The 25,139-nt window shown below is 47.5% G+C and overlaps 1 protein-coding gene and 1 pseudogene across 3 annotated transcripts in view; one reads left to right on the top strand and one right to left on the bottom strand.

Moving 5' to 3' along the window:
- Window positions 1-255: 255 nt before the first annotated feature.
- The window catches only part of BFSP1 (beaded filament structural protein 1), a 71,179-nt gene continuing 46,295 nt past the window's right edge, over window positions 256-25,139 (bottom strand). For 2 of the 3 annotated variants that reach the window (XM_023217962.3, XM_023217960.3), the window contains exons 3-8: window positions 21,246-21,341; window positions 18,223-18,315; window positions 15,106-15,213; window positions 4,986-5,206; window positions 3,326-3,411; window positions 256-1,380 (exon numbers count right to left, since the gene is read on the bottom strand). In XM_023217962.3, coding sequence (XP_023073730.2) covers window positions 425-1,380; window positions 3,326-3,411; window positions 4,986-5,206; window positions 15,106-15,213; window positions 18,223-18,315; window positions 21,246-21,341 — 1,560 coding nt within the window. In that variant the 3' untranslated portion in view covers window positions 256-424. The remainder of the gene's footprint in view (window positions 1,381-3,325; window positions 3,412-4,985; window positions 5,207-15,105; window positions 15,214-18,222; window positions 18,316-21,245; window positions 21,342-25,139) is intronic. The other variant, XM_023217961.2, reaches the window with a different exon arrangement.
- On the top strand, window positions 23,376-23,905 carry LOC111546391 (annotated as a pseudogene).

Genomic DNA, 25,139 nt, shown 5'->3' with positions numbered 1-25,139 from the left:
AGCATGTATTTGTGCTTGAAGTGGAATGAAGATGAGTCAATGTCATCAACCAGCATGTTTCTGTGTGAAATCCAGAAAATCCAGCATCCAGACTCAGATGCTATCTGAGTCTCTAATGAGACTTATGAACCAGGATGAAGAGCATGTCTCTTTCCTAAATGAGGATAGTGTGGTGGCCATTTAACAGAGCATCCTTGTCCTCATGAAGCTGACCCACCTACATTCCCAAGGTCCCTATTAATTAGACAAAGGATGTGCAAGCAAAGAAAACATTTTAATGAAGGCTTCATTGGCAATGCCAGATGGGTCAACTATGGTCTAATCCAAACAGGAACCCTCACCCTTTTATCATTTGCTCTAAAATATCAAAGCATTACCCCTACAGTGGCCCCAAAGACATTTTCTCCCATTAAGCCTGGGCATTTTAAGAGCTCTTCTCTCCTGATTTCTTCTTGTCTGACTTTGTCTTTCCAATCATGGTCTCCACGATCACAGCAGTTTCTTCATATGTCTGAATGCTCTCTGTGGAAATCTTCTCGATAGATTCCACCACTTCTACTGTCTTATAGGCCAAAGCCCTGGGAGGGCCTTTTTCTGGCAGGCTTCTGCCCCTAGTCCCAAGCCCCTCAGCTCCATCCTGATCAGCCACAGGCTTTGGAGGCTGGGGTATAGACAGTTCCTCTGCGCCGAGTGTGACCATGGGACAGGGTCTCCCAGACCCCTCGTCCTGCTCCTCACCCTCACGTTTCTCCTCAGGGACTTCCAGCTCTTTGCCATCTGGCTCAATCTCCTTGTCTGTAGGCTGCTGGTCAACTGGCTGTCCATCTTCTTCCTCCTGCAGACCCACCTGCCCATTCTCTAAAGGGGGCTTAGGTGACTCAGGAGAGGGCTCCAACTGGCCATCATAAAGCACAGAGTCTTCCGCAATGGAAACAGCCACCCCACCTTTGGCTGTGACGGAGGAGACACAGAACCTAGGGTCCACGTAATTGGCATCCCCTGTGACCAGCACGTGCCGCTCTTTGGCGTAGAGCTCAGTGGGAGTCTCAGGCTCTTTGGGGCTTCTCACTTTCTCCTTGACCATCCTGTATACTTTCCCAAAGCTTTTGCTTATCTGCCCTCCGTCTGGCACGTCCTCTGGAGTCCCTTCTTGTGTCAGGGGACTTACTCCTTTACTTTCTGATTCAAACTTAGATTCACTTTCCTCTTTAAGTACCACCTGTACCAGCTTTGTGTCTTCCAAACCTTTTAATGGTGCATCTTCCAGAGCTCCGTTGGTTTTGTCTTTTGCTATAATCTCCTTTCTCCTTGGAACATTCTTGGGGAGGCCTTTTTGTCTTGGTTTTGCTGCTGTTATATCCTGCAGAGCCCTGGTAAGATCTGGAGAAACACACAGGCAGAAATTCAAGTATAACTGTTATTGAGAGGGAAAGAAAACATGCTGGTTGGAAAACAGGCTAACTCTCTCGAAAACAAATGCTTTTTGTACTAGGGTGGGGCTTCCTTCATCTGGAGCAGAAGCAATGGAAGAAAGGCCTTGGCTTTGCTGCTCCATGGCCCAGGCTGAGGTATAGCTGGGCAACTCTGGACAAGTCACTGGATACCTTTGGGCTTTCAGAGGGAAGGTGCTCCCTGTTCTGACACCCACAGTTCACCACCACATCAGGCAGAACCTACCAAGGCACTCAAGGCCATTGTCCTGACACTCAGTGGGAGCCCTAGCCCCTGTTCCCACTGCAGCCCCACTGAGCTCGCAGCAGACACTTGGATCCATGGAAGCCCATTCCTCAAAGTTATTCTCTCCTCTGACTTCCTCAAAAGAGAGACGACAGAGCTACCTGGGGGCTTCTGACATGCTCAGATGGTCTTGGGTCTGGGAATGGAACCCGACCACAGTGGATCTACCTCATTCCATGTTTAGCTCAAGCTAGATAAATGCCATCCAGCTGCGATCAGCCTCCCCTTCCTCCCAGGCCAAGAGAGGAAGCGATGCTATGAAATTCAGAAATGACAGGAATCCCCTGCCCCAAGTCCACCCTCCTGCTTCCAGACTAGCTGAAAGGAAAAACTAAAAGTTGGAGAAGACACACAAAACTCTCACCTGGTATAATTTATGAGGCTTCCCGGCTCCACCCACACAGTGAATTTTGAACTTTTTTAGCCCAAAAGTCATCCCCTCCATCCCTTCCCACTGGTAACCACAGGGCAAGAGAGACCAAGCACCGACATCAAGCACGGCTGATTCACAACAGAGAGCAAGCCAGGTGAGCCGGCAACAGCAGATGTGGGTCACAAAGCCACAGGTGCAGGGGATGCAGAGAGGGACAGGGCACAGAAAAACTGCTGGAAGCTGGTATGAGAGGAGGAGGTGCTTACAGGACTGCATAGAATCTCAGGGCCCGGTGCCAAAAAAACTCACAAGACCCCTTAATCCAAATTATTAAGAATTTCAGAACAGCATTAGCAGAGCATTCAGCCAAGCTGGGACCCTTCTGAGAGCAAGTCCCAGGCAGGGCTGTGCACCTGCAGACCTGGCCCTGGGCATCCGGCTGCAAGGCCACTCCCTTTCCAACCACGTTGACTCTGGAATGCCACTTCCATAAAGCCCTCTGGGCTGTCTGGAAATAAGGATTTCAAGGCCCTATATGTATGAGCATCCATATTATCACCTTCTCTTTTCTTCCCAAATGCTGGGCTTATTCAGAACCGGGAGATTTCAATGTGAGGTGAAGTCTCACAGACCAAATGTTGAAGGCAGATGCCACATTTACCAGCCAAGCTGTTTCTGCCTGGTTTGAGGGAGGGGAGAATGAGCGATGACTGAGCAGCTACTCTGCACTGGACACCATGTTACACGCGTTGGCACAAACCCGTTGATTCAATGTGGGGAGGCAGTGGGATACGATCCGGTGTTCACTTACTGCCGAGGGGAGGGAGCAAGAAGTGAATATTGAGTTGTACTTTCCACCCAATTAAATGCTTTGTGTTGCAAACATTATTGCTGTCAAACCATAAAACAAATATGAAAATACAAAATAAATGCCTCACGTTAGGGAAAATACAAAATAAATGCCTTACATGGGCCTCATGTGTGCTAGGCCCAAGGTAGCCTAGCCCCTCAGTCGATTTTTCTCCTTATGAACTTCTCAGCTCAATCACTTAGCAAGCCATAGAGGGCAGAGGGTAGGAAGGAGTCCTCCCTCACATAAAAGCATTTAATTTCCAGATGGATCTGAAGCAAGCATGAATGTTAAAGTCAGGAAGAGAGCTGCTTGATTTTTTTCAAGACAGAAAATAACAGAGGCCCAGGGTTGGGGAGCGTTACCTTTCCCCCCGGATCCGGTGCTGAGAGAGACTCCGTGGCTCTGGGTGAACAGGGGAATGGGAGTTTCAATGAAGGCAGAGCTCAGCCTGTCAGAAAGAACCAGAAAAAACAAGCCAAACAGATGGTCAGGGGCAAGAGCGACTCTCGCTAATGTTGAGCAAAAATGAAAAAAGAAAGCTTTCTCTAGACCAAATTGCTCACAAATTAGACACCGTTTTAAACAGACAGCCATACACACACTTACACACTGGATGAGGACATAAAGGAAATAATCATTTCTTTGAGCTCAAGAGTCATAAACTGTGAAACATACCTATAAAAAATTATAAAGTAGGGATTGCTTATAACCTAAAAATGACACTTCTCCATGAGACAGTGCCTTTTTGATGTTTTTGCCTTTTTGTTTTTTTGCCTTTTGATTTGCCTTTTTGATTTTTTTAATTAAGAGTGGCCAACTCAGGCTGAAGTATTTAGGGCAAACAGGGTATGATATCTCCAACTTAAGATATATGTATATACACACACACACACACACACACATATCATATATAAATAGAGAAAAATGAGAAAAGCAATTGAAATAAAATATAAACAATGGTGAATCTGGAGTATTCAGGAGTTCCTTGTTCTATTCTTGCAACATTTCTATCAGTTTAAAATTAGACCAAAATCAGAACTTATAGATAAATAAAAGAGGTATCCAGTCAGCTTTCTGTGAAGCCCTGTCCCAAAACAAAAATGTTTACAAAGTCATTGAAATGCCAATTCCAGACTTATTCTTGCAGATGTGTGCATAAAGTGTTCACTGTGACATCAATATAATGTGGAATCATGCCAGATACACTGAGCAGCACTGGAGAAAGAAAAATAAAATCCTGCTTCTCCTGCCAGGCATTCGTCTGCGCACAGCCAAGACAGAGCACCCAGGGCGAAGGGAGGAGCTGCTCCTGGTGGGGACCTCAGTTGTGGAGGGCTTCTCTTTTCATTCAATCGAAACCCAGGAATTTAGCAAGACTGGAGTGAAGAATCACAAATTAATTCCCAGCCTGTTCTCCGGGAAAATCACTGTAGCTATGAACATGGACATAGCTGGAGAGAAAGAGAGAATTTCCCAGCTGTCTTAAAGTGAGTAGGGATGGAGTCACAGCTCCATTATGGAGGAGACCAGATAGCCACATAGTGACAGCCACAGACTGACCCAGCAAGGCGCTAAGAACTGTGAGGATGGCAGCAGGAGCACCACCAACACCTCTGAGTGCCCTCGAGTGCCAGGCTCTGTGCCAGGTAGCTCACCTGCAGCACCTCATTAAATACTCCTGGGCATCCCACCTGCTGGGACACCTATGTCTCCAGAGGCCTATGAGCAAAACGCTGGCTTCTCAGTGAGGCCTTTTCTGACCACCCTACTTAAAATTGCAAGCATTCTCCCATCACCCCTATCGCCACCGCCCTCCTCCCTGCTAGAACTTCCTCCTCAGCACTGGTGGTACCTTCATCCTCCGTCTCCCCTATTAGTTTTCCAGCACCCATGGGGTCAGGAATTGTGTTTCCTTCCCTGCCATATGCCCACTTTTCTAGAACTGTGCCTGGCACACAATAGACACTCAACAAAGAGTTGTGGAAGGAATAAGTGGCCTGGATAGGGAGGGCAGACTCTCACCTGTTGCCTTCGATCTCGATGATACGATGATACCGGTCCAGCTCATTCTTCAGGGTTTGCTGGGCGACCGCCAGCTGCCGGCAGTCGTAAGAAGACTTCTCCAGGACCCGCTCTGTCTCCTCAATCTCCTTGCGCAATGTCTCAATCTGCTCGTTATAAAGCTGAATCTCATCGTCGTAACACTCATGGGCACTTTTAATAGCTTGTTCCAGAGTTGTTGTCTGCAGGCAAGGACACACTGTAAGAAAATCTATCCCCCTCCTCCCCTAAGAGACAGACCTCACCAGGAAAAGGACTCAGTGAATGTTTTATTTTGTTTGTGTGTTTCTCTGCCCATTAGAGATTAGCAATGAATCACTTTGGAATCCTTAAGCTAAAAAACAATGTGAAAACTGAGCTCTTGTGTCCTTACACTTTTTTTTTTTTTTTTTTTTTTGATAGAGGATCTCACTTTGTCACCAGGCTGGAATGCAGGGATGCGATCATGGCTCACTGCATCCTCCACCTCCCAAGCTAAAGTGATCCTTCCACCTCAGCCTCCTGAGTAGCTGTGACTATGGGCAAGCACCAACACACTGAGCTAAATTTTGTTGTTGTTGTTCTGGTAGAGATAGGATCCCACTATGGGCAAGCACCAACACACTGGGCTAAATTTTGTTATTGTTGTTCTGGTAGAGATAGGGTCCCGCTTTGTTGCCGAGGCTGGTTTCAAACTCCTGGCTTCCTCCTCCCACCTCAGCCTCCCAAAGTGCTGGAATTACAGGCATGAGCCACTGCACCCAGCCCTTCTTGCACTAGTATCAGCACCCTCTGCAATTAACCCATAAGGAGGCCCACCCCAAAGGCAATCTGAAGACAAACCTAGAAAATAAAACACAACCTAGGCCAGGTGGCTCACACCTGTAGGTAAAATAAAATGAAACCTAGGCCAGGTGGCTCACACGTGTAATCCTAGAACTTTGGGAGGCTGAAGCCAGCAGATCACTTGAGGTCAGGAGTTTGAGACCAGCCTGGCCAACATAGTGAAACCCCGTCTCTACCAAAAATACAAAAATTAGCCGGGTGTGGTGGCACACGCCGTAATCTCAGCTACTTGGGAGGCTGAGGCAGGAGAATTGCTTGAACCTGGGAGGTGGAGGCTGCAGTGAGCCAAGATCACACCACTGCACTCCAGTCTGGGCAACAGAGCGAGACCCTGTCTAAAAGGAAAAAGAAAAAACAAAAAACCTGCTATCCATGGAATAATAATTTAAATAAAGTACATTCTTCAGACTTTAATGAATTAGCATAAATCCAATAGCCAAAAAATAAGGAAAAAGAAGAGCATACTGAATAGATAAGATGCTACTTTTATTGAAATACAGAGTGGGAGAAAAGTTTCCTTGTTCGCATTCAGTCACTATGGTGCTTTGATTTTCTGCCGAGTTTGGATCGGCAGAGTTACATTTATGGTTTGGTAGCTAAGGTGTGTGTGTGTGCATTTGTGTACACATAAAATAATGTCAGAGAAATACATTAATCAGAGCAAGTAAACATTAAGGCAGGAAAATAGAAAGAGATAGTTTTATATTCAGTGTAAGAGCTTGTGATGATACATAAAGACCCATAAATGCTCAGTTGTGTGCCACATAACAGTACTGCAGTCAACAATGGACTGCATATAGGATGGTGGTCCCATAAGAGTATAATGGAGCTGGACAATTCCTGTCGCCTAGTGACAACCGCAACCATCCTAGGGCCGTGGAGCCACACGTTCACTCACATGTCTGTGGGGACGCCGGCATAAACAGACGGGGCTGCCAGTTGCATAAAAAACTTCTAGCACATGCAATTATGTACAACACATAATACTTGACGATGATAATAAACAATTAAGTTACTGGTTTATGTATTTACAATACTACCCTTTTTCTCATTATTTTGGCGCGTAGTCCTACTTACAACGAGATGTTTCTAGTAAGACAGTGACGCCACATTACCCCAGCCGCAGCCTCCTGCAGCTCACATTTCCCACATCTCTTGATTGCAATATTTTCTCTTGTGCTTAAGTGTTATTACAAGAGTCAAGAAGCTTTAAAAAATGTTAAAAGTTTATAAAACAGAGACGAAGGTAGTCATGACTCTTTTGCAATCTCATTCTTGAGTAGGAAGGAATTTGACATGCATGGTCCTCAAAAACAAAACAACAAAACCACGCTTCTACCTAGCGCAGCCCTTCTGGACTCAGTGTGCACTGGAGCCGCCTGAGGGTGTTAAGAGCCTGGCTCAGCAGGGATGGAGAGCTGGAGACTCCGCCTTGCTCACCAGCGCCCACGTGATGTTGATGCTGCCAGGCCACAGGCCACACTTTGAGTCACGAGGGGTGAGACATGCATCTATATTCAACCTCAGGTATGTCCACGACAGGCATTTCCTACATCCAGACCTAAATGTACCTACTGGACACCCTGGAAGATGATCACTGCCGTCAAAACCCAATTCTTCACTTTATACACTTTATGCCCTTGGATCATGAAATTCCTTAAGTCAAAATGTAGCTTTCAAAGGTGTTTGGCAAGATGGCTGGGTGTGGTGGCTCACACCTGTAATCCCAGCACTTTGGGAGGCCAAGGCGGGCAGAACACTTGAGTTCAGGAGTTCAAGACCAGCCTGGTCAACATGGTGAAACCCCATCTCTCCTAAAACTACCAAAATTAGCCAGGCGTGGTGGCCGGTGCCTGTAATCCCAGATACTCGGGAGGCTGAGGTACGAGAATCGCTTGAACCCAGGAGGCGGAGGTTGCAGTGAGCCGAGATTGTGCCACTGCACTGTACTCCAGACTGTGTGACAGAACAAGACTCTGTCTAAAAAAAAAAAAAAGCAGGTGTTCAGCCATGGATCTGTTGCATCAGGAGGGAGGAGGAAGGGAAGAAAAGGTACACGTGCTAAGCACTTTGGGGAGACGTCTGTCCAGTCCACGTTATCCCTGCGTCTGATGTCAGCCCCACCCATCCACAGGCAGGGTAGCAACAAAGTGACCCCACTCTCCTGTGCCGAGTTACAGGACCAGGGATGGGCCTGACCCAGGCTGGCCTGTCACAGGCCTTCTCTCCCAGGAATCTGGAAAGGAGTCTCAGAAATCGCAGAGTTTGGTGGCAGGTTCCAGACTACAGGGACACATGAACTGGTCTGAGGCTGCCACTCTGGAATGGTGAGCTTTCATATGCATGGCAAAGTTGAGAAAGGTAATTATTTGGAGAGGAAGAGAAATGAAGCCAAAAGGCAAAGACAAACAGAAATTAGGCAGCCGTGGCAAGAGAAGGAAGAGGAGGAAAAGGAGACAGACAGCAGCAGCCTCAGCTCCCAGTTCCTAGTTCCTAATTCCTGATGCACACCTCCTCTCAGATTTCATGCCCTGCCTTTTATACCCTGCTCCTTGGGGGGAAAAAAAAACAGTACCTTTCCAGTGCAGAAACCTGGCAGACAGCACCTTAACCAAGAGATCAGAGTTAATGTCACCTGTATGAGGACCCATCCACAAGATGAAATACTCAGGACACAGCGTCACTCCATGGGGGTCTTGCCAAGAATGCAGAACCTCCATCTAATCCTGAGAAAACATCAGGGAAACCCAAAAGGAGGGATGTGCCACAAAGCCACTGGCCTAGGTTCTTCCAAAGCATCACGGTTATGAAAGACAGAGAAAGACTGGGGACCATCCCAGTCTGGGAGAGACAAACAAGACATGACACCCAAATGTGAGTAGGATCTAGATCAGGAAAAAACACGAGTGGAACAACTGGTGAGATTTTAGTGCAGTCTATTAATAGGATAGGATCATTGTTAATTTCCAGGTTTTTATCATCGGCCCATGGTTTTGAGGAAGCTGGATGAGGGGTATATATTGGAAACTACTGTGCTGTTTTTGCAACTTTTCAAAAATCTAAAATTACTTCTGAATAAAACAAGAGTCCCCTTCCTGTTTCAGCTAGTGTGATCCGGTTTCTGTTCCTCCCAAGAAATCTGGATTCAAACAGTCACGTGTAATAGCAAATACAAGTCACACACACTAACGTCTGGTGCAGCCACATCTCACCCACACTAGTGTGTTTATACACTCTAGGAAACACCTCCAAAGAATATGGGTATTTAAAAGACCCCTTTGAGGCCCAAAATTTAAAGAAGCATTGGAATTACATGGTGAGGAAGTGTGAGGGGCTGTAGAGAACATAGAGGAGCCATGTGTTAGGGGATGGGGCAGGAGGGCTCATGAGACAGACTATTCTCACTTTTATTTTTTGAGACAGGGTCTCACTCTGTTGCCCAGGCTGGAGTACAGTGCTGCCATCAGGGCTCACTGAAGCCTCGATATCCTGGGCTCAAGCGATTCCCACACCTCTGTCTCCTCAGTGGCTGAGACCACAGGTGAATGCCACCATGCCCAGCTAATTAAAAAAAAAAAAAAAAAAATTTTGTAGAGACAAGGTCTAACTATGTTGCCTAGGCTGGTCTTGAACTTCTGGGCTGAAGTGATCCTCCCACCTTGGCCTCCCAAAGTACTGGGATTACAGGTGTGAGCCATGGCACCTATAATCTGTCACTTTTCTATGTTTGAAATCTTCCATAATAAAGAGTAAAAGAAAAAATTACATATGAAGAGAATGTACCCCAGACCACTGACCCAGGAGCTCTGGGGCGGCTGTCCCCTTTGGAGGTGGGTTCCCCAGCCCAGAGCCAGGGTAGTGGCTCGTGCTGGTAAGTCCTAAGCTGGGCCAACTCACCAACCTCACAACAACCTTATCAGGGAGGGGCTGTCATTATTTCCACTTTACAGATGAGGAACCTGAGGCACACTGGCAAAGTGACTTGCCCATAAATACCACAGCAGGATTCGAATCTACCTGCACAATGTCTGAAACACCTCCCAGAACCAGGCCACCCCTACCCCACACCTCAGCCTCCTCCCTGCTGCGGGCAAGCAATGTGCAAGCACACACACACACACACACACATATGCACACACATATGCGCACACACACACACTCCAGAGCCTCTGCAAACTCCCCATTCCCACACAGCAACAGGCCGGCACCAGCCTGTTCTCTCTGAAGACATGGGAAAGTCAGTGTGAGCCATGCAGAGACCTCTCCTTGCAGGTTTTCACTTAGCAAAGTTTTGAACTGTAAATAGAATCACAAAGCATCACAAACTGGGAAAAGAGAGACCAGGAAAGTCACCTATGATCTTTTCACCCTACAAGTGGAGTGCAATCTTTTTATATATCATGAAGTGGTGACTGTTATTTTTGTGGTAGCAGTAGGGGGTGGATGGGTGAGGTGTTTTCTTGGGTGTGCATTTGTGTTTGTTTGAGGAAGGCTGCATGTTTTAAAGGCTGGAGATTCTCTGCTGCAGCACTGTGGGAGGAGCTCCTGTCCTAGGCACCCCCACAGCCACCATCCCCCACGTGACCACGAGGCCCAGAGCCCTTCAACCCTGCACTGGTCGCAGATGCTCCACAGGATTCTGCTGAGTCCAGTGAAGTTATGACTTGGTTTATAAAACTGTACTGCTGTCTATATCCATGTGGTTTTTATAGCTCCATAATTTAAACCTTTCATCAGAAGGAAAGGTGTTCAGGAAAACCTGTTGAGCCCCTCTCAGAAGCTCAACAGGAATGGAGATGCCTGTGATGACAGCCACCGTGGCACGGCATCCACTGCCACCCAGCACCAACCTGGCCAAAGAGAGTGAGACACGGACCCTCCTCTAGAAGGCCACAGGCCAGCAGGGGAGGGACGCCCAGGGCATCTCGGAGGGAGAAAGAGGCTTCTAGGAGGAGGCAGGACCAGTCCTAGGAGAACCGAGGAAGGAAAGGGACTTCCAGAAAGGAGAGAAGGAATGAGCAAAGGGGCAGGTCCCAGAAACTGCAGGGGGAGTCAGGAGACCAAGAGAAGAGAGGTTGACCCAGGGTTCCTCCAAGAGTGGAGCCATGTGGCAACCTGAACTTTATCTGGAGCCAGGTGACTGCTATTTCTGCCTGGACCGTTAGATTGCCTGGTTTATATCTGTCTCCCCACTGGGCTGTGAGCTGCTGAGGGCAGGACACAGGCAGGAGCCTGACGCGAGCCCCATCTGGAGGGCGAGCTCCCACCTCAGTCCTTGGGACCCCAGACAACTTTGGGTGCACGGTCTTCTTTTTTTTTTTTTTTTTAAAGGAAACGTATTACACACTGTCTTACACAAACTAAACCACTAGATGGTGCTAAGTGACTTTAATGAGAAATGAGACGGGCGGTTCTCACTTTGCAATTTTAAAAAGTGACTTTCTTTACTTCCCTGTCACAGAAACTCTCAGTCCATGCAATTTAGGGAACTAGAATTACCTGTCCTGTCCTCTCCACCGGTCCGAAGTGCTTCCTCCAGGGCTCTTAGGGGTATATGTGCACTTATTTGAAGGAGAGGCTTCCAGCTCCAAGCCCAGGCACTGTTCTCCCATCCTCGAGCCCGCAGAGCCAAGCGGAGGGCTTGTGAAAACAAGGCGCACCGGCCCGCCCCAGAGCTCCTGGGTCAATGGTCTGGGGTGCCTGTGAATTTGCATTTCTGACAAGTTCCCAGGTGGTGCCGCTGCTGCTGGGACGGGGACCTCACCCTGAGGACCCCTGCTGTGGAGAGTTCGGGAAGCTTCGAACGCCCTAACCATAGGCGAACCCGCTGCCAGGCCCTGGGGCTACCAGACGCTCTCCCTCGGCCCGCCCTCCACCGAGTTCCCGCCACAGTGCGGGCCCCGCCCCGAGAGAGATGTGCGGTCAACATCTTCCTTCAGCTCTAGCTTAGCTGCTATATTAGGAAGCCACTAAAACCTTTAAAACCAGCAAAAACCCAGCCACAAACATTTGAAATGAGGCCCAAGCCTGGGACACAGGGGGATGGGGTGGAACATTCGCCCCCTCCCTGGGACCCGCCCATACCCTGTGGTTCTCAGTGTGGCTCCTGGACCGGCAGCAGCACCATCCCCGGAACACCTGAACATGCAGCCTCCCGAGCAACACCCCAGACCCATTGAGTCAGGAGCTCCCAGGCGCGCCCAGCCACGTCTGGGTTTTCATCAGAGCTAAGGAGGAGAATTTTGGCCCCCATGACCGTTTCCCCTTGGTGCTACACCCTTGAATATGTTACATGGCAAAAAGGGACTTTGCAGATATAATTAAGGTTCTTAATCAGTTACCCTATTTTAAGGAAAGGAGTTTATTCAAAATTATCCCCAATCACAGGAGCCCTAAAAACAGAAGTCAGAGAAACGCATAAGTCCAACTCAATTAGATGAGAGGCAGGAAGAGGGTTCAGAGTTCACTGCCGGCTTTGAACATGGAGGGGCCTGAAGCCAAGGAGCATGGGCAGCCCTGACACCCACTCCTGGCCAGCAGCCAGAAAAGTAGGAGGGTCCTCACTCCTGCCAAGAACTTGAATGAGACTGGAAGCAAATTCCTCCCCAAGAGCCTCCGGACAAGGGCCCAGGCTGGCCAACATCCTTCTTTCTACCTTTTGAGACCCAGAGCAGAGAAACCAATAGGACCCGCCCAGACTTCCCACCTACACAACTGCGATGACACAGGTGCTGTTCCAAGCCCCTGTTAGTGGTGACTCATCAAGACAGCAACAGAAAATGGACACAGCCCTGTTTCATCAGCCCTATGCTACAGCTTGTTACTGAGCATAAGCACATCTGTCATTCTATACAAAATGATTCAGTAATATTTTGATAACTTTTAATATAATTAGTTTCTTTTCTTTTTTTTTTTTTTTTGAGACGGAGTCTCACTTTGTTACCCAGGCTGGAGTGCAGTGGCTTAATCTCAGCTCACTGCAGTGTCAGCCTCCCCAGGCTCAGGCAATTCTCCCACCTCAGCCTCCTCAGTAGCTGGAACCACAGGCATGCACCACCACGCCCAGCTAATTTTTGTATTTTTTGTAGAGATGGGGTTTCATCATGTGGCCCAGGCTGGTCTCAAATTCCTGGACTCAATCAATCCACTCACCTTGGCCTCCCAAAGTGCTGGCATTACAGGCATGGGCCACCATGCCCAGCCTGGTTTCCTTTAAATTATCTGTACTTTATTTTATGCCTTTACCATCGTTTTTCTGAGAAGGAGTCTCCATCAGACTGCCAAGGGTGGCAGTGGAGGAGGCAGCACAGAAGAGACGCTTGAGACCCTACTTTAGAGACGAGGGCAGCAGAGAAAAGCCAGCAAGTCCTCCTGCAGCCACTAAGGAGAGAAACAGGTGGCCAACCAGCGGTTTCATTTCACGTTCTCAGAAACCAGGTTAATCTGTTGTGAAATTTCTTATTTTGATACTCAACAAATACGTACATGTACATAGAGGAAAATTCTTTTTGTCCTGGAACTGGAATTTGCCATCTAGGCTGGGGTCCTTCATCTTTCTCAGTATCTCTAGGGCAGTGGTTTTCAACTTTACCACCACCGCCCCAGGAAAAACCGCATTTATCATTGCAAGCCATACACATCAGATAGATGTGTGTGTGTGTATTTCAACATATCCATATGGATGTAGAGATAAAACGAGGGCTTCACAAAACAAATCCTCCCTTTTGCTTGCTGTACACTCTGTTTTTCTTACTATATTTTAGTCTAGCATTTTGTTGACTTCCTTTTACATGCCAATCAATTCTACTGAGTTCATTTTACATCCAAAAATGAGTTGTCAGTAGCCGTTTGGAAAACACTGGTCTCTAGGACCATGACTGGGCTTGTATCCATATCCCTATTCACATACACAGCACACACACACACACACACACACGACACACACACACATCACACACTTCACATACGCATCCCACATATATCACACATATCACACATATCACACACACACCCCACATACACAAACACATACAACCCTTATTCTATCCTGTCAGAGCCTCAGAAGAAACCACACATGCCCCAGTCACCAGGATGACGCACATGGTCCCTGAGCCAGGGTTTCTCTCGCAAGAAGGAAGAGTTTTAAGGGCCTTACTTGGTTTCTTCTGCTGCGATCGTCAGCTCAGGGGACCACCACAGACCCGGGTTTGCTTTCCAGCAGCCCCTAAGAGCTGCTGCACTGTGAGTTTGTGTGGTGCGTGCTGGGATGGGAATTAGGAGGTGAACTCCAAGGTCTCAAAATGAAATCCTGAGCAGATATGGGGGCACTGGAAATCAATAAAAAGCGCAATATCTAGTTGTGGCTTCACATTTTTTCCCATTTTGTGGGCCCTGGCAGGGCAGAGACAAAGTAACACATAACGTCCAAATGGTCCAGGCTTTCTGAAGCATCCGAGTTTTACACGTTTTGCTCTCTTGTCCCCATGTGTACTTGTTAAACCAAATGTCAACTTACTTTTTGGTTTGGGAAACGTGGTTAGAAAGCCATACAAAGGTGCAGTATTTTAACCCAACCGTTCCCACGGAATGCCCTGCTGTAGGGTAACAAGAAAGAGAGAGAACTGGAAGGAACCAAAGAAGATGAGCCAGGAAGTAGCCAAGAAGGCACAGGCCACAGGACAGCGTGGGGCTTTTCTATTTTGTTTTCAAATTAAGCTTCCCCCAAAAGGGGTGGGGGTAAAAATGTGAGCTTTCCACCAACACCTTTCTAACTAGAAGCAAACACTGATACAACCACTCTTTCCAGGTTGTAATCAAATTCCGAAGGAGAACTGTTACCATGAGAAGAAAAACAGAAGCACAGATTTGAACAAGTGGAGGATAAAAATCCCTACTGTGTCTGTTTCTTCTTATTCTTACAAAGCTTGACCTGGGCAAAATGAATGCATGATGTAGACACTGGGGCAGCCTAAGCCTTGAAGGGGAGGGCATGACTTAAAGGAGTCCCAAGGGGCACCTCTGAGGGGCCAGGAATGAGCGTGACACCTGTGTTCAATGGCTCAGGACTCTCCCCTGTCCTGGAAAACTCCTCAGTCCAGGGCAGCTTGGTCACCCACTCCGAAAACCCCGCTTCTGCCAGGAACATAGGATATGTTCAGCATGTGACAGCTCCTCAAGCTGCATGCATGCGCTGCATGTAACGCCTCCATAAAACATGTGGGAAGCCCCAGTGCGCCTGCGGCAGACTCGAGCATACCTGGGCCTGAAGCTCCACTCTCTGTGCCTGCAGGTGGGCGAGCACCTCCCGGCCCTCCTCCAGCTGACTCCGCAGGGCGGCCACCTCCCGCTCCGTCAGGAGCTTCTCCTGCACAGAGAAGGCCAGAGTCAGATTCACAGGACATGCAGAGAGGAAAAGGGCAGAGAAGGTGTGGAGCCCTGGTATGGATGGAATATGCGTGTCCCCCTGAATTCTGTGTTGAAGTCCTAACTCCCAAGATGAAGGTTTCAGGAGGTGGGACCTTTGGAAGGTGTTAGGGTTAGATGAGGTCATGAGGATGGGGGCACCCCGTGATGTGATTAGGGTCTTTGTAAGAACAAGAAGAGACACCAGAGCCCCCACCCCCACCCCCTGTCTGTCTGTCACATGAGACAAAGCAAGAAGGCAGCCATCTTCAAGCCAGAAAGAGAGCCCTCTCCAGACACCAATTCTGCTGGCACCTTGATCTTGGATTTCCAGCACCCAGCACAGCGAGAAATAAATGTCTGCCTGTCGGCCCTCCCGTCTATAGTGTCCTGTTATAGTAGTGTGAGGAGACTAAGCCAGGCCCACAGCGCAGCCATCAATGGCTTTTGCTTTGTCTTCAAAGTCTGAACCTCCTTGGGAGTGTGAAACGCCGGGACCAAGTACCAGGAGACCAGAGCTTAGACCTGGCTATGCCATGAACCTAAGAGACTCTAGAAAAGGCATTTGACTCTCAAAGCCTCTGTTTTCCCTTCTGTGAAAAGGAAAACCTGGAATGCACACTCTCTAAGAAAATGAAGGTTGGTTGGAGCTGCGAGCCACACGCTGTGCTCGGATGTCAGCGTAGCACAAAGCAGGAGCCATCAGCTCCAATGGGTGAAAGAGAAGTGACGCTCCAGGGAATGGCTAGAAGGAAATCCTCCAACCTCTCCACACTCTGCCAAGCAGGTGCCTCTCTCCTGACCTGCCTTTCCACATTTATTCAAAAATATTCAAATTGTTTCACAAAGGCCTGACTGCTCAAGAGCCATGCATTCTGATACAGAGCACATTGACTCGAAGCCACGCAAAATCAAACACCAAGTCTACACTGAGGGTTTCTGTGTCCAAGCCCATGCATGGAAGGCAGCCTCTGCTTCAAACACCTTACAAAGTGGTTGCAGCAGTGACACAGACATACAGGAAAGTGACTCTCTACTTTGACTGTAGAATTGCTAAACTAAGACTCATAAAGATGTGATGCTTTCTCAGTTGGTGCTTCTCCATCCTGAGCAAGCTCACGAGTCCCTGAGGATCTGGCTAAGATGCAGATTCTGCCTCAATGGGTCTGAGGCTGGGCTGGACAGTCTGCACATCTCACAAGCCCAGGTGATGCTGATCAATGACATCAAAGTCAGTCCAGTGTCTGTGTACTTACAACTTAGAAGGGTCTTATTACAAGGGAATAGACGATACAATTCAAAAGGTATGCTCGGATATAAAACACCTTTGAGTTAGAGGACAAAAGTGGGTTTGAAAAAATAAAAATAACATCTCTGGAAAGGGATCGTCTCTGGCAAAGAAAATTAAGACTTCTGGAAAAGCTTTTTAAGGCCTTAGTAGCAACCTTGGTTACATCCACTAAGGAGAACAGGATCCTGAAACAGTAATTGGTGGGAAATTCAGACAAGACTATCCTCATGAATGCCAAAAAAGGTAACTTTCCTGTCTCTTAGATGATACTTTGCAGGGTTCAAAAGTGTCTTCTAAAGCAAATTTGGGGATTTCTTTAGCTTTGTATAAAATAATTAAGATGAAAAAGTTCAGGCAGCTGGTGACCCCAGCCCATGGGTTCTGCAGCAGCTTGTCTGCATGCTGCTCCTGGGCAGGCCCCACCTCCTGAGCAGCCCATTCATTGACTCAGAGCATGGTCTGAGCACACATCTAGGCAATTGCAAGTGTCACCAAGGTTGACAGCCACCATCCTAGGTCATCCTTGCAAAAAGACCCAGAACCTTATCTCTTGCCCAATCCACCAAACCCTGTACTAGCCTACCACAACCTCTGGAGAAGGGACACTGTAACATTTTTATTTTAATTTGCATCATTTCCAGTGTTTTGAGGTTTTTTTGTTTCTTGTTTGTTTGTTTGTTTGTTTGTTTGTTTGTTTGGAGATGGGGTCTTGCTATGTTGTCCAGGCTGCTCTTGAACTCCTAGCCTCAAGTGATCCTCCCACCTCAGCCTCCTGCATAGTTGGTATTACAGGCACGAGCCACCTCACTTGGCACCAGTCTATTTATATATATATCATGCTATGCATCACAAAATTCCATAAACTATATTAGGAAAAAAAACTACTATCCTGTTGAGCAGCTAGACAGCTAAATGAAGAAGGAATTTGGAACATAATATCAGAAATAAATTTTCATATCCAAATCTTTAGTTTTTACAAATCGGCTTCAACAATCTCTATCCTTTCCCACTAGTTTCCATGCCACAGGCTCACATAATCATTAGCAGAGCTCTGTCTTGAAAATATATTCACTAATTATCTGAGATTCTCTGTATTTTAAATTCATTAACAGATTGATAGGGAGAATAAGGAAACAAACCAATTTTTTAAACAGGCAAGAGGCTTCAGCAGATACTTCCACAAAGAAGCTATCCAGATGGCAGATGAGTGCACAAAAGGATGCTCAGCTTCCTTAGTCATCAGGGGATGCAAATTAAAACCACCACCATTAGAAGAGCAAAGACACACTAAAAAGCTGACATACCAAGCGCTGACAAGGACAGGGAGCCACAGAAACCCTCACACATTGTGGGTGGAGATGCAACAATGGCACATCGCTTTGGAAAGCAGCTTGGTCATTTCTTATAAAGTATGCAAGGAAGAACAGCTCATAATTCTCAAGAGAAAATACCTAAGAAAATGGTCAAGGACGCAGTTTATATCCTCATGTGTCTAAATATTGGCATTTACAGTACAAGAAAAATATCAGAAGAACAAACTTTAGATGAGGATACAAGGCAAGAGTGGGGAGTAGACCCTGGTGGTTGCCCTCACAGTCCAACCTGTGAGCCCTTCCCTGGGAGTCTGCAGATACAGCTTCCCGCCAGGGCTGGTTTGCCTTCTCCTGCTCCAATTCTTACCTCCCTCATCCCACTCGTCACAATGGATGCTGGAGGAGTGGTGTGGATGATCTGCTGCAGGATGCTGATATAGGTTTGAACTTCCAGAAGATTCTGTTAGGGGAGGGAAAGCATTCTCGTTATAAGTTGAGCTGTGCTGGTTTTTCCTTCTAGTACTAGATGAGCACAGGAATGGACACTTCCACATGCTGCACCATCACATACGGGACAGACCATGACCAGGTTCAGGAGGAAGAAGAGACTGATGCATTTGCTGCCATCGGTGGGCCTGCCCACATGTGCACCATGCTCATTCCTGGCCCCTCAGTCTCCTTTAATCTTCACAAGAACAATGGGGCAGATGAATAAACTAAGGCTTGCTTTATTTCACCGTTTCTCTTCAGCTACATTGGTGCATTGGTCTTCACAAAGCCCTGGGTGGCAGAGGCACAAAAAACAGAGGAGAAAACCAGCCCTCACCAGACATGGTGGCTCACACCTGTAATCCCAGCACTTTGGGAGGCCAAGGCAGGTGGATTGCTTGAGCCCAGGAGTTGGAGACCAGCCTAGGCAACATAGTGGGACCTCATTTCTACAAAAAATTTTAAAATTAGCTATGTGTTGTGGTGTGCACCTGTGGTCCCAGCTACTTAGGAGGCTGAGGTAGGAGGATCACTTGAACCTGGGGGTGGGTGGAGGCTGCAGCAAGCTGTGATCACCCCACTGTACTCCAGCCTGAGTGATAGAATGAGACCCCATGTCAAAAACAAATAAGTTAAAAGGCGCCGTGGAGGGCACAAAGGACCCTTTCCAACACCAGCAGTGTTTCAAAGAATGGGCTTTGGTCACTCAGGCCTGGACTAAAAGATTTACTGGCTATGTGTGACCTCAGGCAAGCTATTTAAACCTCCTAAAATGCAAGTTCTTCTATAAAACAGGGATAACTATATGTAGGGATGCCTGATCCCCTTTACCTATCCCAAGCTCTATCCCAAGTGCCCCTATCCCAAGCTCTGTGAGTAACAACAAATGACACAGCCCTCTGCAGAAAGCAGCCCTTGGTCAACAAATGGTCATCTTGTCTAGGAAGCCACCAGGCTCTGCCTTATCCCCAACCCAGGCCAATGACTGATGGCACGGGAGTACAAAAGACCAACTCTCTCGACTCCTTGAGGGACCCGGCTGTGGTGTAATTCACAGAGCTTCCCGTGGGATGGTGAGAACGCCACGGCTGGACTCCAGTTGAGGACACATCCTTGCTGTGCTCCCTGCCCTGTCTTGCCCCTTTCCTCCCCTTCTCCTCAGAGCCCTCCACTAAGACATCAGCGACAAAAAATCACTACCTAGAACTCTGCTTATAGGGAGCCTGACCTGAGCACTATTTCACAAGGCTGCTCTTGGGATCCAGTGAGATACTGCAGGGGAGCCTCACAGTGTGAGCTATCATCATCACCATCATCATCATCAATATTATCCTAAATGGCCTGGAAGAATTCTTTGAGCTGCTTCAAAACCGCCCCAGGCACTGTTCCAAGGATTCCATCAAGTAGAGCAGAAGCAAGGAGGTAGGTGGGGAGGAGGAAATGGCTGGGCCTAATGGAAAGTTGGAGGGACCCTGATTGGAGCAGACAGGGCTGGTGTACGGATGCAGGTACACACTGAGGTAGGAAGGGAACTGGAGGTTCACTGAGCACTTGCCAAGCTCCAGGTTGTACCCATGTTCCCACATTGTCTTAGTTTGGGTTTCCGCAGAAGCAGACTCTGGGAGAGGGATCTGAGTATAAACAGTTGACTGGGCAATGATGCCAGGAAACATGATGGCTGGAGTGGGAAAGTGAGGCAGGGAGGGTGGTCAGTGAGGGCTATTACCAATGAGTCACCACTGTGAGCACCTGGAGCTCAATCCTGGTGAGGATCTCTGGCTGCCAGTGCAGAACAAAAGCCTCAGAGTTGGTCTACAAAGGCGAGAGGGAGCTGGGGTGTTTATACACCAACTCCCATCAGTTCTGGTTGAGGCTGCTCCCTGCTCCCGGGGACAGGAGTTCCTCAACACCCCACTACAGGTGGAGCAGCCTCCAGCTGCTTGGAGAAAGTCCTCAGGCAAAGCTGCAGGGATGGCAGTGGGAGGAGTCCAGAGTCCCTGAAGAGGGAAGCCCTGAGGCACCCACAGGTCTGCTACACTACTTCACCCACACCACTGCTGGGAAGGAGAGCCTGCATTTGCATTTTGAAGATGAAAAAGCAGCTCAGAGAGGTTAGGCCACTCACCCATGGTCAAACAGCTGCAAGATCTGATCTTTCAATTATGCCAGGGCCCGCCACAGTCAGGCCTGTGAGGAACTGCTGGAGGCTGGGGGAGTCTGAGCACTGCAGGAGAGGAAGCTCCTGAATAATGTGCTCCTGCAATTAACGGGTTCAGAGGCAGAGCGAAAAACAAGCCTTTTTTTTTTTTTTGAGACGGAGTCTGGCTCTGTTCCCCAGACTGGAGTGCAGTGGTGTGATCTCGGCTCACTACAAGCTCCACCTCCCGGGTTCACATCATTCTCCTGCCTCAGCTGCCAGCCACCGCGCCCAGCTAATTTTTTGTATTTTTAGTAGAGACGGGGTTTCACCGTGGTCTTGATCTCCTGACCTTGTGATCCGCCCGCCTTGGCCTCCCAAAGTGCTGGGATTACAGGTGTGAGCCACGGCGCCCGGCCAAAACAAGACTTTTTAATGTATCTTCTGAGTAGAAACAGTTGATGGACTGTCGCTTAATGAAGACGGATCTATATAAAATCACTTTGTAAATTATACTGTACAATATAGATATTGGTTCGCAACACCACGGCCCTCAAACCACACTCACTACTGCCCACTCTTCAAAGCAGGTCTGGCTCATTAAGCCCTGTCCAGTGACCAATTCACCCCTATTTGATTCGAGGGAAAATGCACAAAGGTATACCACTCTCCAGCAGTCTGTTTTCAGCCACAGTACCCTGGGCTTACCTGATCAAACCCAAACTGGGTTTTCTAGAGGAAGGACTTCAAGGGGTCATGGTTACCTTCTTGTGCCTGTCCTTCGCCGCACTGATATCGTCTTGCAAAAACTGGGCTTCCAGCTGAAGGCGCAGGTTATGCAGCAAGGCTTCATCAGCTTCCTGCAATGAGAGCCACATATCCCTGGCCACAGGCACCATGGAGCATAGGGGTAAAGCTAGCCAGGTATATGAGCACATAGACCACCCGGGAGCTTACTGAAATGCAGACTCCGATTCAGCAGGTCTGGGAGGGATCTGAGATTATGCATTCCAGCAAGGCAATGGCTTAGCCCATTGGACCTGTTCTAGAACAGCAGTTCTCAACAGAGGGTGATTTAGTCCCCAGGGGGACATTTGGCAGTGTCTAGAGACATTTTTAGTTGTCACCACTTTAGTGATAGGGTCCTTCTATTGGCAACTAGTGGGTAGAGGCCAGGGATGCCTACAATACACAGGACAGCATCCCCCCACAACCCTGCACACAAGGAATTCCCTTGCCTAAAGGGTCAATACGGCCAGGGTTAAGTAACCTTGATCTAGAAAGATCGGAGCGCTAGGTATATTTACATACCAAATAAAGTTAATATTTAAGTAGCCTCTGTATTTGTTCTATATCTCATCATCAGTGAGTTGGGTTTCTAAGACTGAAAGAAAGAGTTTTCCCTTAAATCCTGAAATCTGTATTCTAGTAGTTTTCTCCCAAGGACTATTAACATTTACCCTGAGAAGATGCATCTTTAATACAAAAACGCATTTTTTAGAATGACTGGTTTGTGAATAGCATTTGTTCCTCTAAGGTTGGAAACTACACTGATCACAAAAGGTTGAATTTTCTCAGGAAACTTTCTGATAATTCACTGGCTCTTACCTCATTGATCTAGTTTGAATACACCAAATAGGTATGAAAGAATTATTAATGCTCTTAATAAGATTGTGCTACGATGTCCAGAAGTGACTTATATACTTCGGCATCTTCAGTGTGATATTACAGGTGAGCATTACTTGGATTCATCAGGATTCCCCACTCTCCCAAGATACCTCTGCCATGCACACCTGCCAACACCTGAGGCCTTGGGAAGTGGATTTTTACTGACTTATTAGTGACTTGCTAATAAAATAATGAATATTAGCAATGGGCTCTCATTAATCAAGAGGGACACGTGGTTTGGCTAAAATATGTAAGAGACACTGTCCACGCTCGCATGAACAGAGTTATGACAGTCACGATATGTGGACTGGCCATGAGATGTAGAGACACTCCCCACCCTTGTGCTACTAAGGTTTCAGTTCTGGCAAGGCCTTGAGACTGTTCTCTTAAGAAAGGCACTTGGGGCCAGGTGCAGTGGTTTACGCTTGTAATCCCAGCACTTTGGGAGGCTGAGGCAGGTGGATCACCAGAGGTCAGGAGTTCGAGACCAGCCAGACCAACATGGAGAAACTCTATCTCTACTAAAAATACAAAATTAGCCAGGCGTGGTGGCACATGCCTGCAATCCCAGCTACTCAGGAGGCTGGGGCAGGAGAATCACTTGAACCTGGAGGCAGAGGTTGCAGGGGGCCAAGATCACGCCATTGCACTCCAGTCTGGGCAACAAGAGTAAAACTCCATCTTGAAATAGATAGATAGATAGATAGATAGATATATAGATAGATAGATAGATAGATAAATATAAAAGGCACTTGGTTCCTCAGTTGCTCTTGTGAAAGACCACTGGTGTAGCAAGATTTCTGATTGTCTGATGCTGACAAGAAGGATCCTGAAATTCTGACCCTATTGTAGCCTCTGCCTTGAATGAGCTTTCCATGCAAAGTGTTCTCTTAGCACCTAAGACACCAGAGCTGAGACGTCATGGAGCCTACACAGAAGGTTGTATGGACCCTGGGGGCCTGTATCACAATAAATGTTAATATTTAACAAATCTCTCTCTGTGTAAATTTGGTCTGAAGCATTAGCAAGATGGTAGGGGAGTGGCCAACCCTCATCCAACTCAAACTTCTGAAGCGCTTTTATCTATCCAAGAGAACTGAAGATTTTATCTTGCAGAACTTGAGAGTTGTATAAGATCAAATTAGTTAATGTGCAACCCTAAGGAATATATCTTAAAACATTTCCTTCCTTTTCGATCAGCCATCTGTAGTGAAGCCGCCACCAAAATGCAGATTTTCATGAAAACCCTTACGGGGAAGACCATCACTGACCTCGAGGTTGAACCCTCAGATACAACAGAAAATGTAAAGGCCAAGACCCAGGATAAGGAAGGAATTCCTCCTGATGGGCAAAGACTGATCTTTGCTAGCAAAAGCAACTGGAGGATGGATGTACTTTGTCTGACTACACATTTAAAACGAGTCTACTCTTCATCTTGTGTTGACACTTCGTGGTGGTGCTAAGAAAAGGAAGAAGTCTTAACACCACCCCAAGAAGAATAAGCACAAGAGAAAGAAGACTAAGCTGGCTGTCCTGAAATATTATTATTAATTATTATAATGTTATAAATATTAAGGTGGATGAGAATGGTAAAATTAGCCACCTTTATCAAGAGTGCCCTTCTGATGAATGTGGTGCTGGAGCGTTTATGGCAAGCCACTTTGACAGACATTATTGTGGCAAATGTTGTCTGACTTACTGCTTCAACAAAGCAGAAGACAAGGAACTGTATGAGTTAATAAAAGACATGAACTAACAGCCGGGCGCGGTGGCTCAAGCCTGTAATCCCAGCACTTTGGGAGGCCGAGACGGGCGGATCACGAGGTCAGCAGACCGAGACCATCCTGGCCAACACGGTGAAACCCTGTCTCTACTAAAAAATACAAAAAACTAGCCGGGCAAGATGGCGGGTGCCTGTAGTCCCAGCTACTCAGGAGGCTGAGGCAGGAGAATGGCGTGAACCCGGGAGGCGGAGCTTGCAGTGAGCTGAGATCCCGCCACTGCACTCCAGCCTGGGCGACAGAGTGAGACTCCGCCTCAAAAAAAAAAAAAAGACATGAACTAACAAAACAAACAAACAAAACATTTCCTTTTGCGTTTCCTCCTGCCTCAGCCTCCCAAATAGCTGGGACTACAGGCGTGCACCACCACGCCCAGCTAATTTTTGTATTTTTAGCAGAAATCGTGTCTCACCATGTTGGCCAGGCTGGTCTTGAACTCCTGACCTCAGGTGATCCAACCACCTTGGCCTCCCAAAGTGCTGGGATTACAGGCATGAACCACCATGCCTGGCCAACTTTAAACTTTCTAGAAGTAGCCACATTAAATAAAACAAAAAGAAACAGGTGAAATTAATTTTAATAATATATTTTATTTTACCCAGTATACCCAAAATATTATCATGTCATCATGTAATCAATAAGTTAGTGGTGAGATATCTTCCATTCTTGTTTTCAGATGAGGTTTTTGAAACTGTTGTGTATTTTACACTCATAACACATCCCAATTCGAACTCCCCACATTGCAGGTGCTCCACAGCCACGTGCGGCTGGTGCCTGCCATACTGCATGGCACGGCTCTGTGGGAGCAATTTTCGGCAATGGAAGATCTTGTTTCTCCTCAGTGCTCCTCCAGGTTTCTGCTCCAGGGTGAATCCCCAGGTAAGGAGCCCTCGACAGAACGGGGAAGGACACCAGCGTCCAAAGTCATTCCTCACCCTCGCCCCTGGACTCTCCTGTCTAGACTCTCCAAGGCTCCTCCTGATTCCTGGCCCTAGCACCGGGCCCCTGCTGCCACCAGCACCGCTGCCCACGGGGAGAAGAAAGAGCTTCTGGGAAAACCGCTCCCTTCAATAAATCTACACATGGTCTGAAGTTTTTTAGGTTTTTTGTTTTAAATCAGAAATAGAAGAATGAACCAAATTACAAAAAGGGACACATTTTTCCAGATCCAGGACACTGAACTGTCCAAACTACAAGAATATGAAATCT

This window comes from Piliocolobus tephrosceles, chromosome 20 (genome assembly GCF_002776525.5).
Source record: "Piliocolobus tephrosceles isolate RC106 chromosome 20, ASM277652v3, whole genome shotgun sequence".
NCBI lineage: Eukaryota > Metazoa > Chordata > Mammalia > Primates > Cercopithecidae > Piliocolobus > Piliocolobus tephrosceles.
The sequence above is the reverse complement of the archived record's forward strand: the minus strand, read 5'-3'. Positions and strand labels throughout refer to the sequence as shown.